Source organism: Chelon labrosus, assembly GCF_963514085.1.
Source record: "Chelon labrosus genome assembly, chromosome: 12".
In the NCBI taxonomy this organism is placed as follows: Eukaryota; Metazoa; Chordata; class Actinopteri; order Mugiliformes; family Mugilidae; genus Chelon; species Chelon labrosus.
The window spans coordinates 3331397-3348872 of NC_140345.1; the positions used below are offsets into that span (position 1 = coordinate 3331397).

The 17476-nt window shown below is 39.7% G+C and overlaps 1 protein-coding gene across 1 annotated transcript; it reads left to right on the top strand.

The window, feature by feature from the left end:
- The first annotated feature begins 1519 nt into the window (after positions 1-1519).
- Positions 1520-15832, top strand: cfap418 (cilia and flagella associated protein 418). The gene is made up of 6 exons (XM_084556138.1): positions 1520-1939; positions 4294-4396; positions 5082-5146; positions 5566-5631; positions 5831-5926; positions 15054-15832. The coding sequence occupies exons 1-6, from the start codon at positions 1806-1808 to the stop codon at positions 15211-15213; spliced, it is 624 nt and encodes a 207-aa protein (XP_084412264.1). The 5' UTR covers positions 1520-1805; the 3' UTR covers positions 15214-15832.
- Positions 15833-17476: the final 1644 nt, after the last annotated feature.

The following is a 17476-nucleotide window of genomic DNA, read 5'->3' on the forward strand; positions in this document are numbered from 1 at the left end:
CCAGGTAGAGATGGTGGCAGAAGAGGATAATGGGTTGAGACCGATCGCATGGGTTGAGACCCTGAATGTCTCAAAATTACATAAGCGGAAGCAGGGATGAATGTGCGCGTTGGATAATGTGCAAACGCAGATTCAACACTTCACACATGGAAAATAAGAGTCGCAAATGAAATTTCAAGACAGATGCAAAATGCGAGGAGTGCTATATTTGTACAAATTGGTATGATTTAATTTGCAAGTTTCCAAACATTTGAATAAATCATTACACCTTTGTGCAAATACCAATTTGCAAGTCACGAATCCGCTTGCAAATTAAATTTACAAGTCACGAATTTGGACTTTGCGCTTGCAAATTCCATCATACGCGTGGATTGCGGTGTTTGCATATACGAATAATATTGAGACATATCTCGCTCAGGAGACGGCCTGGGAATAAATTTACGTAAATATTCATATAAAGCGCCTGGCCTTTCCTTGACATTTTACACAGTATTTATTATTTTCACGGTAATACGGGACAAAGTGTGTCCCGAGACAGCTCAATACGGGACACGTACTTTTGTTTGTAAATACGGGATTATTCCGTTTTTCAAGGGATGGTTTGCAACCTTAGTAGCGTGACATATCTTGCACATATAATATCTTCGATTGTTCCCAGTCAGACTCCTCGAAACCGAAGTGTTTCCACGCCACAGAATTCGCTTTACCTTTCTTCCCGACTAAAGGCTGCCTTTCTGCCATCTTCTATAGTCTTCTTCTACACTTTTTTTTTTCCGGCGGGGGCGGAGCGGAGCCCACAGGTGGAGATGGAAGGGTTCGCTGCATTTACCACACAAGACACGGCGTGCGGCAGAATGATCGTTTTATTACGATTATCATATTTTCATGATCGAGGGAAGCCAAAATCGAAATCGAAATTCAATTAATCGCCCAGCTCTATGAGAAAACAAACCGTTAAACGTGTTTTTCAGTTACAAAATGTAATTAGGCAGAGTTCAGAATCAACTCTTTCGCATACTCCCTACGTCACTCCGCGTCCCCCTGGAGGTACGCGTACCCCAGATTGGGAACCACTGACAACATTAGTGTAGATGTATTTTGACGAGTGTTGCCGTCCGGTTGTCGTGGCCGAGTGGTTAAGGCGATGGACTAGAAATCCATTGGGGTCTCCCCGCGCAGGTTCGAATCCTGCCGACAACGCACTTTTCTCTCCACGTATATTTAAGATAATTTACTCTTTATATTCACTAATAATTGTATTATCAACACGGCTCCCTTTAGCATTACATACCGTTAGTGCTAGTACGTTTTGGACGGAAATGAACAATACTTCCTGTCTAATTTTAAAATAAAATCCTTAGATCCTTAGTACTTGACTATTATAAAAGCAATGTTTTAAATAATCTGTATTGAAAGTGGCTCAACTGCGCCTTTCTGTGTGGAGTTTGCATGTTCACAGACACTGTCTGCGTGGGTTCTCTCCAGGTACTCCATCTTCCTCCCACCGTCCAAAGTTAATTGGTGATTCTGAATTGGCCGTATGTGTGCATGTGAGTGTGAATGGTTGTCTGTCTCTCTGTTTTAGCCATGTGACACATTTGGTGTATATTTATTACAGAGTATGATTCCCGAGGAATTTTGTTGGGTCGCAGCGCAAGTCCGACCTTTATTGTGAAATCAGGATTCCTTCGTTTCCGCTTACCGCTGTCGTTACTTAGCAACGACGAACGCTCTGAGTAGTAATGGGTAGCTGCCTTGTGTGCTAGTTAGCCCCAAGCTTAGGGGATAGACCGGGGCAGTTAGTCATGGCTGACGATGATCTGGACCAATTGCTGGATGAAGTTGAAAAGAAGTTTTGTCGCAACGTTTCAGTGGCGTCTTCAGCTCGCGCGAACTCGAACGCGAACGGCAAAGACAGTGACGAACAGAGAAAAGACAGGTAAACAAAGCTAGGTTAGCTAGCACATGTTAGCTACAAGCGAACGGTAAACATTACTTAAGCTTCTAACCAAGCGCTGGGAACGTCTGATTCTGGGCCTTAAATGGCTTAAACGTTAGCTAATTATACTACAAGATAACTTAAGGTTCAGAATAATTCTGTATTTATCAATTCATTCTCACATGTAGTTGCCAGTTCACGTAAGCCATGTGCATTACACTGTAAAATCTAATAAATTGACTTTACTCAAAAAAAGCATGCAACTCATTCCTTCAAACAAAACTCAGTAAAGTAAACGTAACATGGTGAATCAAAGCTAAGTTGTTTAGTTTAAGTACTACTTAATTACTACTACTTGCTTATATAGTACAACAAACATTAATGTTTGAGTTTGTTGAATTAACTTCAGATTTAATAATACTCAATAGTTCAGATTCTCTTAATCATGTCAAATAAATGCTTTACACAATCACGTTTTTTATCTACACAATCCTCTAAAAATAATACACTGACTGCCAACATTTATTATCCCTAAATAGTTAACTTCTCTTAACACAACAGATCAGGAGTGAACAATAAACCAGTGGGGTATTTAAATATATAAACGTCTCCAATATCAATGCGGTGGAGATGAACTAGAGATACAGCCACCCTGTGTCACGATGAAGATCATCTTCAAGAACAGTCACCACCAGTTGTGACAGAACACAGAGGTCAAGTTGTCAAAGTAATTGTGACATCTGTCTGTACAACACAATGCCGTAGCTCTCACAGGTGTACAAACAAATGCTGAATAGTATAACCTTCACAAGTCTAAGATTTAATGCTTGACTGTTATATTAGAAATCATTTGTTTCCATTAGTCTACCTAAAGAACTGGCAAGTGAGTGTGTATTATTATTTTGGAGAAGCCCTAAACAGGGTTTCCGCGGAGTCTTAAAAAGTCTTAAAAAGTCTTAAATCTGATAATGCCAATTTAAGGCCTTAAAAAGTCTTAAATATGAGCATATTTTGCATCGTAGGTCTTAAATTACATTTCATCAAGTCTTAAATCCTGACGTGCATTTACCGCTTCATTCGCATTTCGTCCAGTGCGTCGGTGGCATTCACAGTTAGTTCCGTGTGTTCTGTGTAGTTCTTTATTAAATATAACTATTAGCAGTGCGCCGAAATTAAACTACAAATGAGACCTGGAAGTGGAATCCGGTGTTCAGCCCGGTTTGTGATGTGTTGCTGCACCGAGGATGGTCCGGTCGTACGGCGCAGGCGAAGCGGGGAGATTTTATCGTCGCGTAACGTTTGTTAGCGTTATGTATTTTTGCCTCCTTTTGGACTGGAGACTTCTTCTGTCACATGAACCTCGTTGTCAACTTGGGAAATAGAGAGAAGCTTATAGCCACGTTTGCTAGTAGTATGCTTGAACATGAAGTAACAGGCAGGAGACGAAGTGGAGGGATTTACGCACAATACATTTATTAAACAGAACCATATAAATCATATTACACGGCATATTACAAACTATAATAACAGATAATAAAACGTTCGTGGCGTGTACCCTTCACCTGCGTCCACATTACGGAGATTGAGAAAGTAAAAAACAAAGGAGACGGATTCAAGAGTGACACCTGCTGAACTAAGCGATGAAAACAAATGAGGCGCCATCGTGTGGCGTAAACTGGTACTACTCCATGTAAAACTCGGCTGTTAGAGCTTGAACGAAATGATTTCGTTGTTTGGCTTAACTATGTGCTGAACAGTCCTTATAAGGAAATCACCACTGGCTCTATTAATTTTTCCTCAGAGGTTTCCTGCCAATATGGCGGTGTCAACCCAAAAAAAGTCACGTGACACCCGGAGTTCTATAGTGGTCTACAGCGATGTGTTTCAAACCTGTTTAATTCCATTGAAATATTACAAAACCATTACAAAACTATTCATGGCACATTAGATGTAGGAGGTTGAGACATGTCTCAGTGCATGTTAAATCATGTCAAGAGGATAGTTGATTATTAAGTATTATTTTAAAAGTTATTCTGTGTCTCTGATTTTCCTAATTTTTCGTACTTCGAGTAGGTCTTAAATTTAACCTATAATGGTCTTAAAAAGGTCTTAAAAAGTCTTAAATTTCACTTGCTCAAACCTGCAGAAACCCTGCTAAAGTTTCATGCAGTACTGTAGCACTCTAAACTACAAGTGCTGCATTTGTGAAAGAACACTTCAAACACTTCAAGTGCCCAACTAAAGTGCTGCCTAAAAGAGTGCTGAATCATAGGCTGTCAAAGACATTCACTGATATTTGTCACCAGCTGCCGCTAAAACAAAAACACTAATAGATGTTTTTCCGTCTCACTTAGTGCCACAAAACCTGACAAGCCGATAAGCAGTGTCGCTGAAGATATTGATGCTCTTCTGGAAGAATTACTGGAGGAAGATGACAGCAGTTCTCCTCCTCCAAAGGTTATTTTACATCTGCGACAATCCTTTGTGTTCCCTTATTTGGTCCCTGAAGTGTCTGCCGATAAGATCAGGTGCACAATTTTACACGCCATCTGTTAATTAAATTTACTGTGCAATAAGTTTTGTAAGGACCAAGGTGTTTTGTTTAATCTCTGTTAAACAAACTGGAGACAGAGAAACCTGTGTACATATTACTAGTACGTGAAGATATTTCATTTTCTATTTGGCGTGAATCTTCTGAATGACAATGCAACATCCTTTCATTAGCTTCCTCTGCATATAGCATGTAAAACCACTGAGATTATTACAGTGTACACTGATCAGGCATAACATTATGATCACTGACAAGTGAAGTTAATATTATATCTCAACCAACTGTTAGTGGTTGGGATATAATAGACAGTCAACACTTTGACCTCAAAGTTGATGCGTTAGAAGCAGAAAAAAATGGGCAAGCACCAGATACCACAGTCCATGCCTCAATGGGTCAGGGCAGTTTTAGCAGCAAAAGGGGGACTAGCGCAATATTAGTTTTAGGATTTGTCCTTTTATTTTGTTTTTCTTAGTTTTTCCTAGGAACTAATGTTTTGGTTCACAACCACCACTCTATGCTGTTTCCAGCTGTGGCTCCAAGTGGACAAAAAATTTTCCCACCATGATGCAGCTTTCTTATCTTTCATTTTAGACTGAACCATTTCCTAAAGAAGCACAAGTGGAGAAGAAGCTCTCATCTCAGTCTGGAGGCAGAAAGTAAGTCAGTGAGTTCAAAAAATATGCAGGTGTGTAATTACAGGTTGTGAGCAGATGGAGAAAAGCCACTCAAACTATTTCAACGTTTTGATGTAGTTGTGAGATGCTCAGCAAATTCAAGGATTTAAGTGTCTTTCCTTTGACTGAGTTCTAGCTTTGCCTAGCAAATGTTTGGGATCTAATCAATGTTTAAATACCATTCAATAATTAATTAACTACCAGAATAAAAGTAATTTGTTTTGGAAATGTTTTGTGCTGTTATTAGTGGAGACACTGCCCGACTTTATCAAGCACAGAAATAAGAGTTTAGTTTTCGAAACCAAAGTACTGTGCATCTCTAATATGTTTCCCAGGTTCTGAATGTGCTGATTTCCTTACTCTGTTTGTGAGACAGTCTGCACGGTCTGTTCTGCATGCAGGTGCTGTCCTGTTTTCATTGGCGGCAGCTCTGTCGCAAATGGCGTTGGAACAGCCACATCCAAGAGGTGTGAAAAAATAATTTGATACTGAGTGCGTCTGTCATGTCTTGTCTGTTTTCATTTCCAAAGACACAGAACTACTCCAGTATCCATACTTTTCTTTTTGTTAAAATTAAATATACAGAGGTTTGAAACTTCAGTATATTGATGACAGATGACAGCTGACTTCTATAGATAATAACTGAATAGTAATGTGTATCAATAGGTCATGCGACCAGCTGAGGTGTATATCCTGTGACTTTCGGGTGCTGATGTTTGATGACTGTGAGTGGGACTCGTCCTGTGATTACCTGTTCCTAAGGTGAGTTGCCTCAGTGTTACACAAAATGAATAGCTTTTCTATCTGATAAGAGCCACTTAAATTGTACTTTTTGCTATTGCGTGTGCAGCCTGCCTGTAATACACAGACACCTGTTGCTCCTCTTTACCAGTTTTGTTTGTTGATTTTCCCTTTGCTTTGTTCCCAGTAAGTTACCCATTGGCATTTTTTTCTTTTCTGTTCATCTTGCAACCCCTTAAATTGATTTTGTGGCCCCTTCTGGAGTTCTGAATCTCAGGTTGCAAACTGCTGCCCTAAAAGTTAAGTGCCACAGGAGTTCTTATTGACTTGCTATTAACGGCTAACACCACAATACTCTTTTTGATCTCATTTAACACTATATTGATGATGTAAGGCTCCAGTTTTCTGATGGTACCAGTTTAATATCGACACCACTTCCCAACCATAACCAGAGAGCAGAAATAGAAAAAGGCTCCGCTCAATATCTGTGCAGTGCAATTGCCTTTTGCTGCAAGCTGCTGGGCAGTACGTTGTGTTTGGAAAGATAACAACACTGTGTAAAACTGAATGTGGCCACTGTGTCGATGCAGCAGGGCTAACAATGTTGCAAAAGAAGTTGGCTCAGTCATCTAATGCAGAATCATCTCAAAAGGTGCACAATGAATCTGTGGTCTGTATGCTCATGTAGTTTAACATGTGTGACTGCACACTGTGTTTTTTAAGGCTGTGATTGAGTTATCTATTCATATTTACTAAAAATTAGCCATTGAATCTCTTTTGTTGCATTGTACCACCACATTTCTATTATTTTGACAACCTCATTGTAGCAAAAATACTAGTGTTTAATTCAGTACAGTTTTGCAGCACCACATACGACATCTTCCAAAATAATCATACAGTTGAGTTACCACCCGTCTTACGCTGTTTCAACATTTTGTGCAGGACTGTTTTGGTTTTCACTAGTGTACCTAATGAACTGACAAGTAAGAGTTTACTGGAGCTCAGTGGTTCCAGTAAAGTCTGGAGTTGTCACATTAATACAGTATGTTTTTCAGATTGACCAGGAGGAGGCAGTATTGAGCTTTGGAGCAGTAACTCTCTCCCTCACAGTAATTTCTTAACTCCAATTCAACCACTGCATGTAAAACAAGTGAAAAAGTGAGGAAACATATTTTTAGAGAGGGGAGCATTCCCTAATCCTTTAAATGCCTTTGAAAAACATTAAGACACCCACATTCCTAAAAGAACCTAACAGCATTAACTTTTCCCCCCAAAGGGAACAACTTTGCATCTGTAGCTCAGTGTAACAAGAAGAATAACAAGCAGTAGAATAATTACTTTACACCGTCTCACTTTAACACCCTCGCTTAACCATTATGTAAGAGTAAACAGAGTACAAGTAGAAACTCCCCTAGTGAGTATTATAATTTTATAATTACAGACATGATCTATTTCTTTAGACTTTCTCTGCGCTGCTCGCGTTAATGGCCCAGTTTATCCTTTTTTTTTTTAAGTCTTCAGTGGAATAACTTGTGGAAGCTCCTGTGCTGCATAGATGAGCTGCCAGACAAAGTGAATTCTAGCTCGATCATTTGTGATTAGCCAGTAAAAGATACAAACAAAAATGTCTTCAAAAAGGTTTTCAAATAAATTGAATCATTCATTCATTCATTCATTCATCTTCTGTACCCGCTTATTCCTGTTAAGGGTCGCAGGGGTCTGCTGGAGCCTATCCCAGCCGTCATCGGGCGAGAGGCGGGGGTACACGCTGGGCGGGTCTCCAGTCTATCACAGGGCTAACACAGAGAGACAGACAACCATTCACACTCACATGCACACCTACGGCCAATTTAGAATCACCAGTTAACCTAATGAGCATGTCTTTGGATGGTGGGAGGAAATAAATTGAATCCATTAAATTAATTAATTAAGTAATCTGCAATGCCACATGAAAACAATTAAATCTAAAAGTTTGTTTGGCTAATTTTACTTTTTCTGACCCATTGCAAACATAATACCTGAATGACTGACTCATTTATTTTTATTTTTATTATTCCAACTTCAAAAATCCTGATTGTTTTTGACTCTTTATCCTGTGATTTTTTTTTTTATTAAGTTTAAAAAAGCGGTGGATGAACATTGGACACCCTCACATTTGCATCCACTTACAAGAAATTAGCTTTCCATAATTTCATAGCTAGTGCAGTAAAAAATCCAGGAATCACGTGGTGACACCACTCTGGTGACACAATGACTTTCATTTCGTATTTAAATCGCTCTGATAATGGCCCCCTTTGTCTTCATGTGCAGCAGCGGGAGGGACAAAGACTAATTCCTGGTGACACTGTGTCATTTGTTACAGTAACAGCGACTGACAGGATGGAGGCGGTCTGAGAGTTTGCCTCAACACTAACAATTGATTTTGTCTCTTATCTTCCTCTGGGGAGGATCGTCCTCTTCCTCTTGTCAGCACATCTGCTGATACTATACCATGTGACAATCACAGAGGGTCAGTGGAGTTTTATTTAGTTCTATATACTATATAAATATATATAGTATATATTCTGACTCCTGAGTTTTATCTGAGTTTAAACATGGCAACTTTACTGTTACTCCCTCTGAACACCCTATCTATCATTAAATTATGTAAGATAATATTAATTTACTGATACTCCAGTAAGAGAACGCTACAGCAGCAGAGGGGATCGAACAGTTGCACTGAGGACTCAGCATTGGGTCAACATTATTGCACATTGGAATTTCTTATTAATATTTTTAATATCGACATTGCTAACCTGTTTCACTATGCTATTACACAATATTATATCTCAGTAAAGGTGCTGCACATGAGTGGTTCCAGTTGTGTGTGTAGTCTACTGGGAGCAGGCTTGGAGGAAGGAATAATCTCTCCTTCAAGCACCACAGGTGAAGCAGTCTGTCACTGAAGGGACTGCCCAGTGCTCTCAGAGTCCCATGCATGGGATGAGGCAAAGATAGCAGTGTTTCCTAACACCTCCACTGAATCCATTGAGCATCCCAGGAAATGATGCCCCTAAAGGGCCCCTGAGATTGGTCCCTTCCCTCCAAAGAACCTGAGTGTCCTTGGAAGACAGGGTCTGCTTGGCTCTTTTGTTGTATTAGTATTGTCTAGTTTATTGTTCAGGTGAACACCATGGTACTTGTAATGTCCATTCCCTGGATGTTACCACCATGCTGGATGTGAGGGTTTGGACCTGCAGGTCCACCTCCAGCTCTTTGGATTCCCCAGCATTGATCTGACGAGGTTTCAGCTGGCGGTCAGATGCTCCTGTCTGGCTGCAGTCCTCATTTAATTTCAAGTGTGGCTTCATTTACTAGACTCAGCCAGTTTAACAAGGAGAAAAAGGAATCAGCTCAGTTGATGCCCTGTCCTTCAGGAACTGAACTTTTTGGTCTCGCTTGGCTCTTATCTTTTGTTGGGAGCAACATGGTCGCGTTAGCCGTGTGTGTTGCCCTGCACTGGTTTGCAATAAGTCTGTATAGTGGCCATTGTTTAGCAGCTCAGATCAGATCAGGTCTTAAGACACCACATGCATTAAGGCGGATTTTTTAACTGAGACACTTTTAGAATTAAGTCAGATTGTGGACAGATTGGTTGTCATATCAAGTGAAGTTTGACATCGGACAATAAATTAAAGCCTGAGATTAATATAAATCAAATAGTCTATATAAATACGGCAAAAACACAAAATAATGTGCTGAGTCTGGTTAACCCTCTGTTCTATCCTCAGAATAAGGAGTTTGATTCTGACCATTGGTGGATCTCCAGCAATACAGACAATACTCACATCATTTATGGACAATACAAGTAAAACACATTATATAACACAGGCCATATAACTGTACATATATAACACAAGCAAGTGTGGTACATACTGCAACAAGTGAGACTGAGATGAATTTGGCACTTGCTGCATTTACATGGACACCAATATTCCACTTATAATCAAAATAATAATGTATGTAACCACCTCAATCAGAACAGACTGACCTGATCCGACACCGTCAGAAGCAATTTTGAAACATCATTAACTATGAAAACACTCCTACTTGGCTGAAATAAATCCATTTTTTCTGTGCATGTTTGCTTCAAGTGGTTTAAATAGGGGTGTAACGATACACACAACTCATGACTTGATAGGCTACGGTTCACGATACGATTTTCTCACGATTTTTTATTTTTTTTTTAAATCAAAATGAGCTACAGACAAATTATGACCAGTATCAGCCCTCCGGAGAATCTCAACCACATGAGCTCTTACCTCCTGGTAGAGTTTAGGCACGACCACCTGGCTGAAGTGCTGTCATGATGGGATGCGGTATCTTGGCTCCAGCGTGTTCATCAACAGCCGAAAGCGCTCATTTTCAACGACGGAAAATGGCCTCAAATCTTTTCCAATAAAATAACCAATTGCCCTGGTAATTTCTTGCGTTGTTATGGGGGAGAGGAGATGCAAAGCCTCTCGTCAGGGTGGTTTGCCCCCTCGGCAGTTTTCACTCACGAGGTGGCGTAACGTTACTTTGCTTCTCACTGTGGTGGCGGCTAATATGCTGCTGCATGTTGCTCGTGTTGCCGCTATATGTTAGCAGTCTCTTACAATATTTACATGCTGTTTTGGTTTTGTCTGTCCATTTCTCACTGGTTGTATTTGTGTATATAGGGAATCCAAAATGCCGCCACACAGGTGATTTAAAACCGCTCGGTGCATCCTCTATTTCAAAGTTGTTGCCTACCGTCGCCATGTCTTCCCTCGTTCTACTGTGCCCCGTACCTACGTAGAGACGTAAGTCACCAACCAGTGACTTTTTTTAAGATAACGTAACCTATTTCTAAAAAAAAAAAGAAAAAAAGAAGACCGTTTTTTAATCATGTCACGATGCATCGTTACATCCTTAGGTTTAAACGTTACGTTATGTTAAGTTTCCAGTATGGAAACGCTCCAGTGCAGGCAGACTTTGCACATGTCAAAGAACGTATGTTCTTATTGATGTTCTGGAGCATGTAAACACTTATGTAAACACTTGTCTTTTCCGTGTATACGTTACTCCTGGGAATATTGCCATCAGGATGATGTTATGTTTGGTAGTGTTGAAGTTTGGTGTTGCTTGATGGAGAGAAGAAGTTCATAAAGGTTGTGTCCATGGTGTGAGGGATACATTTGAGGGATTTTTTTTCTGTCTGTTTTCTGTTTAAAATTTGGTGTTTGAAGATAATTTTTTTCCACAAGTGTGCAATTTTAGTGTGTCTTTGTTAAGTTTAAAGCACTCTGAAACACTTTGAGCACTCAGGATGATGAGTTTGCCCTTGGTGTCCTCACAACGGTGTAATCCAAAAAGCTTTGGTCCTTCAGCTTTACAGCGCCACATTGTGTGTGTGTGTGTGTGTGTGTGTGTGTGTGTGTGTGTGTATATATATATATATATATATATATATATGAGATGTAATGTGTGTATATATATATATATATTGTTTTGTATTCCCTGTCATCTTCTCAATCCTTTAAATATGCAGTTTTATTTTTGCACCGGTTGAATGTTTGACAGAATGGACAGTGTACTTCCATTACATCCCACACCTTCCATTTATCATTTTATATGTATTTATTTAGTTGTTGAGGCTTATCCACGAATATTAACACTGAAATAAGTCCTAAGGTTGTAACTTGTAATTTAAAAGCAGAAATGAATATGTGTTGTGCATAAAAGTAATTATAAATTGCGTATACTAATTAATTGTTGCTAGCATAATTGTCAATGCTGTGGCCTTCACTATTTTAATTAAAAAGCAGCTTTACTGTGGAAGAAAGGAGCCCTCTTTTGACCTCTTCTGTTATGAAAGTATGAGGCAACTTGTCTGAAGTGCTTTTATTTCCGGCAGAGAGCAGCAGCAAAACACACTCAAACAGTACAAAGCTAGGACAAAAGCACTAAATGTGTGTTAAGTGCACTCAAGCTAAATGTGCATGCATGCATGCAGCATGCATTTAATTACTTAAGATGAAGGGAATTCCATTTGGGAGAATATAGGACAGTAAATCAAAATTATTAATTAGACACTTTTACTGATGATAGCAATTTTCATTTTCATTGTTTTAAAGGAAATTAAAGTAAGACACAAAACTTTTTAATCTGAATTACATCTCAGGACGCTTTAAATGTCAATACAGTTTGGCATTATAGAGAGAAGTCCGCTCTCAATTGTGGCAAATATCGTGCAGCAACTATACATGTATGTATCATGTCATCATTTTTGTATCATGCACGTATGACTTGTCCAGATGCATGGATGATTTTATCTGCTTGCTTCTCTTCCTCCCTTCTCTCCTGTCCCACCTCGGCCTTTCTTCTATTTCTACCCAGCCGTTTTTAAGCAGATAGGTCCCCCCATTAAACCTGGTTTCTGCTCAAGGTTTCTCACGATTGAAGTGCTGAATTTTGATTGCTAATGAGCTGAACTGGAGAATGTGGCAACAGTAGGGAGGGAAATGTACCTTTAAAGAAGACCGAACCGGACTCAAGTTGGCCGGCCATCTTCCTTGATTAGGCCCAATAAGAGTTAAGAGAGAAAACATTAAACACTGTTAGTGGTAAAGATTTTGTCCACAGATATAAAATCTGTGATGAGAGCTAAGAATGAAAATTACAGCAGGATGACAGTAAACATGTTGTCATCTTAGATGATGTGAAGCCTCTCAGTCATTTGAGTGACCCATGACAGCAGCAGAGTTGGTGCGTAAGTGGGAGTCTAAGTGAGAGACTGATAAAAAACCCCCAAAAAAACAAAACACCACTGCTAACTGCTGGGTTATATTTGCTATTGCCCCTCATGTAACCTGTGTAATATGTTTGCTAATAACTGGTCATGGAAGCCTGGTAACATCTCGTTATCTTGTTAGTGAGACACACTGCATCTCCATTAGCTCCTGTGTTATATCAGCCATCGTGGGGTCCAAATGCAAATACAGTATATGCTGTGACAATATAAATAAACACCACTTAAAAGTGGCACTGAGCTCATGTACTGTGTTTATGAAGGTTTGAACTAAAGCTGCACTGGCTGTGTTTACAATAATCAGAACAAAATGCCTCATGTGATCACCTCATTCAGAACAGACAGACTGACCAAATCAGAAGGAATTTTGAATCAGATTAAGAGAGGTGGTGTAAAACCTTTTGTTAATCAATTATCTCTTAAATAGGAGAATATTAGATCACAATGTTTCTCTCCATTTGGAATAAATACATTCTTTCTCTGCATGTCCTCCCCCCCGTAAACATCAGGTGTTGTGGCAACTTTTCGTGAGGAACAGAACCATAGCAAAACAACCAGTTGTTCAAGTGTTTTTAAAGATTATCCTCTTGGTCACCTTCTTTAGTGAGTGAATTTAGAGTCGTCCGTAAAGCACTTGAGCAGAACCACTTTGTCAACCACGTCTTGTGGCATGAAAACACATTTACCTTAGATCATTTAATTTAGTTTCCATATAAACGGTTACGTTGGAGTCACAGACCAAAAGTCACTGTGAAGTGGTTTAATAAACAGGATAAAGAGCTGAATCCAGTAGAACATGTTTCCTAATAAAGTGCCCAGTGAGAGTGAACATCCAGCTGTTACAGAGTCAGAGTAGAGGTGTCCGTGTCTAGCATCATCTGAGAAAAATATCTTGTTTTTCCGCTCCTGGATTTTTTACTTTCCTCTACAGACTGCACCAGTGATGTGTGATGAAAACGGATGCTACCTGAAACACTGAGACTGAACATGACAGTGGATGTGCTGCAAAACGTAGAGTGACGGATCATCTACTCAGCTGATGTCCTCTTGTTTTAAGTCCCTCATTCAGAAAAAAACAAAAACACAGCTGCTATTTTGAATGAGTGACAGAAAACACCATTAGTGTTGTCTGTTCATTAGCTGGGAGAGCCTTTTAAAATGTTTTGTCCTTGTAGCTGTTAAGTAACTTAATTAATAGATAAGTCTAAACAATAATTAACCAGTGAAAAAGATTTAAGGCCACGTAGATATTAGATGTTACTTTATAAGGCAGCAGAACACTAAAACATGATGTCCAACAAGACTAAAACATCATGTATATCTCCAATGAAACATTCAGAAATGATCTTAACTTCCACATACATTGTGGGAGTAAATATATTTGTTTCAGAATAAGATAGATGGAGACTGTAGGATTTCCTTTCCATCCCACGCAGCTCCAGTGTATTTGTTGATTTGACAGCTGATCCAGAAGACTGAGTGCAGAGTGTTGGCTCAAGTTTAAAGCTCCTCCATTCATTCCTTTACAGCTCCCCGTATAGTAAATAGTTTGTGATCACACCTGAAAGCCTTCTCTCCAGCTGTGAATGGTGTCTGCGGAGGCTCAGATCTGACGCTTGAATTCACTATCAGTTTTCCTGCTTCCCTCTGGAAAATAGAAGAGGTTAGATTTTTCTTTTCGAGTGTATATATATCAGTCTTGTCTGACGTCTGCTCAGGGAGTTGATAGAGATGATGGAGTTGTTAGTTCCTGGTTTTGACTGTAGACTCGGATTGTCTTAATCTCCAACATAAAGATTTTCACTCCTCTGTGTGCAACTTCCACCTTCATGCTTTACTATTCTGCCAGGACGTTCTCTGGGGTCATTAAATGCAGATCGTTTTGTTTGGTCGTCTCCTTCATAGTATCATTTATAACAGAAAAAGGAAGTGTTGCTGTGTGTACTTCTTGGAAGGTATAGAAAACATTACTGATGGCTCTCTGTGGAGACATTTACAACAGAAACCAGTGTTTGATTAATAGGAACAATAATCAGTCATGAAAATAATTTGCTGCAGCTCACACTGTTCATTTTGTAGCTAAGAGTTCATCTCAGGGCAAGAATCCTTTTGATAGTCCTTTCATCTCAACACCACAGATAGTTCTTCTTACAGCGGATATTAATTACCACCCAGGACACACTATTAAACTTATCTCTTATTGAATCTGAAATGGAAAGAAAAATACTTTGTGGCTGCACAGCAGGAGCGCGAAGGAGCCGTGAACACTACGGTCATATCCTCTGTAATGATTAAAGTCTAACTACATTCTGTCTCTGTCTTCGTCCCTGTGGGCAGGAACAACATGCCGGACCGTCAGAAGCTCAGAGCCAAGCTGAAGAAGAGGAGAGGTTTGCGGGCGTACAGCTGCCAGTGCAGCTGGTTCTCCACGGTGGAGCCGACAGACCTCAGGGACCAACCTCAGCTCAGATGGGTGTGTGGAAAACACCAGGACTGACGTGACATGATACAGACAGAAAATCTTTGGTTTCATCTTTTCTAAAGATCCCTTCAGAACATATATTGCCATGTGTGTCATCATCAGGTTAATAATGAAACATGAATCCACATCTGTGTGGAAAATGTTGTTTCATATTTCTGTACTTATAATTTTACATGATACTAAGTAAATAATGTCTTGTATAGTTTCAAGCTAAGACCATTCATGTTTTCCAGCTGTATTTTTTTATTTGAATGTACAAGTCCTCTGTCAATGAATCAGTCACTCAGTAAAAATCCTGCTGATTTGGTGATTCTACATGTCTCCTTTTTTTCTTCCTGTAAATGTCGCGTCAGCAGATGTCATCTGTGGCATTCATGATGACTTGTTTTCCTTGGTCTGTAGTTCATCAGTCACCAGCACATACACTAATGCACCTGTTAGACATGCCGAGGACTCATCGTGTTTAGAGTGATTAGAGTTTCATGCAAGCTGCATTCTTGTTCTGATTTAAAGTTGTGAATCGACAGCCCTGCGGTTTTCTGCCTCGTTGGTCTTCAGTAACGGCTTGTGAAGTGATGACAGTCTGACGCGACCTGCTGAAATTTCACTCTGTGCTTTGAAGTCAAGTCACAGTTTAGTGAGATTAAATCTTTCAGTTTAGCTGCAAACACAGACTAATCTGTGCAGAGTAACAGCAGCTGTGTAATTACTCAGCAGCTGAGGGAGGTGGAGAGGGCTGGGTTTTCTGGATGTGTGCCGAGGGTCGGTCAATTAAAAACTTCACAAAACACGGTGGTGATTTTCAGTTTATTAAAATGTATTGGTGAAAAAAGGTTAGAGGTGAACTGCTGGTGTTTAAAAATAGTTCACATATAGTTTTATCACTAAAAGATGGCTCAGTAAAATGGCCACATAGCTAAACACTAGATTTTAGCAAAGCTCACACATGAACAGTTAGGAATTTATAAGGGACTATCTACAGAGGTGGATTAACACACAGTGAAACAAACAATAGTTAATAATGATGACAATCTTTATTCCTACAGCACATTTCAAATCAACACTACAGAGAGCTCCACCAGAGCAAATACATAAATGCAATTTTAAAAATAGACAAAATAAAACAAAGTTAATAAGAACTATGACATTAATAAAACACAAGAAACTTATTCAAAATCTCAGTTAAAACCAGGGAAGGCTCTCCCATAGAAGCTTGTGTCACAGTATTGTGTTTTCAATTTTTCAATTCAATTTTATTTATATAGCGTCAATAACAATACAAATCGTCTCAAGACGCTTTATAAAACCCGGCCTGAAACCCCCAGAGCAAGCCTGAAGGCTGTTTTGGTGTCTTTTGTTATCCAGTTTGGTTTCCCTGTGGTTCCTGTGTTGTTGTTTTTTGTAATCAGTCGTCTCGTTGCATTTAAGTTATCTTTACTTCCTGTCCTTGTCTTTTCCCGTCCCTCTGATTACTGTCTTCCTTGTGTCTTTTGTCTGTGTGCTCCTCCCCTCCTTGGCTTCACCTGTGTCTTGTTAACTCATCAGCACTTGTGTGCCCTGTCTCTCCCCTTCTCATATGATGAGTTATCCATTTGTTTCCCAGTTGTTCCAGCCTCAGTTATTGTTTTTACTTTGGATTACCCCAATTCTCTTTTGACTGGATTTCACCTTTTGTGAATTTGTGTTATACCTGCTTACCTTCGCAGAGCATTTTGTTGTCAACATCAAACTGACTTTGAGTTCCTCACCCGCCTCCTGATGATGTGTCTTGCACTTGTTTGCTTTACCCGAGACAGCAATTAGAAATTTAAAGGAGATCAGAGTCTGCTGACCTGATTTCCTCCGGCAGCTTATTTCACAGCCGTGGGGTTCGAAATGTGAATTCCCTGTGCCCTTTTTGGTTTCAGTTGTGCCTCTGGAACACGCAGAAGACCTCTGCCTGAGGATCTCAAGATACGCGCTGGTCTGTATGGTGCAAACAGGTCAGTGATATCGCCTGGGGCACAGCCAAAATACTTCTAAAACACAATGGGAGCCAAGAGGAGAACTGCTAAAACAGGAGTGATATGATCCCTTTTTCTGTCTGTCTGACAGCTGAGGTTTATAGTGGTCAATAAGAAACCTTCTTTGGGATTTGTTCATGGCAAGTGTTCACAAAAACTCTCCAATAGGGGTGGGACTCGATTAAAAAAAATAATCTAATTAATTAGAGGCTTTATAATTAAATTAATCTCGATTAATCACATTTTAGTCGCATGATAACATTTTCCCCAAAAAG

Coding starts and splice junctions, on each gene's coding strand:
- cfap418 (XM_084556138.1), top strand. CDS start 1,806: ATGGCTGACGATGATCTGGACCAATTGCTGGATGAAGTTGAAAAGAAG. Junction 5,632..5,830: donor GGAACAGCCACATCCAAGAG/GTGTGAAAAAAT, acceptor GTGTATCAATAG/GTCATGCGACCAGCTGAGGT. Junction 5,927..15,053: donor TGTGATTACCTGTTCCTAAG/GTGAGTTGCCTC, acceptor CCCTGTGGGCAG/GAACAACATGCCGGACCGTC.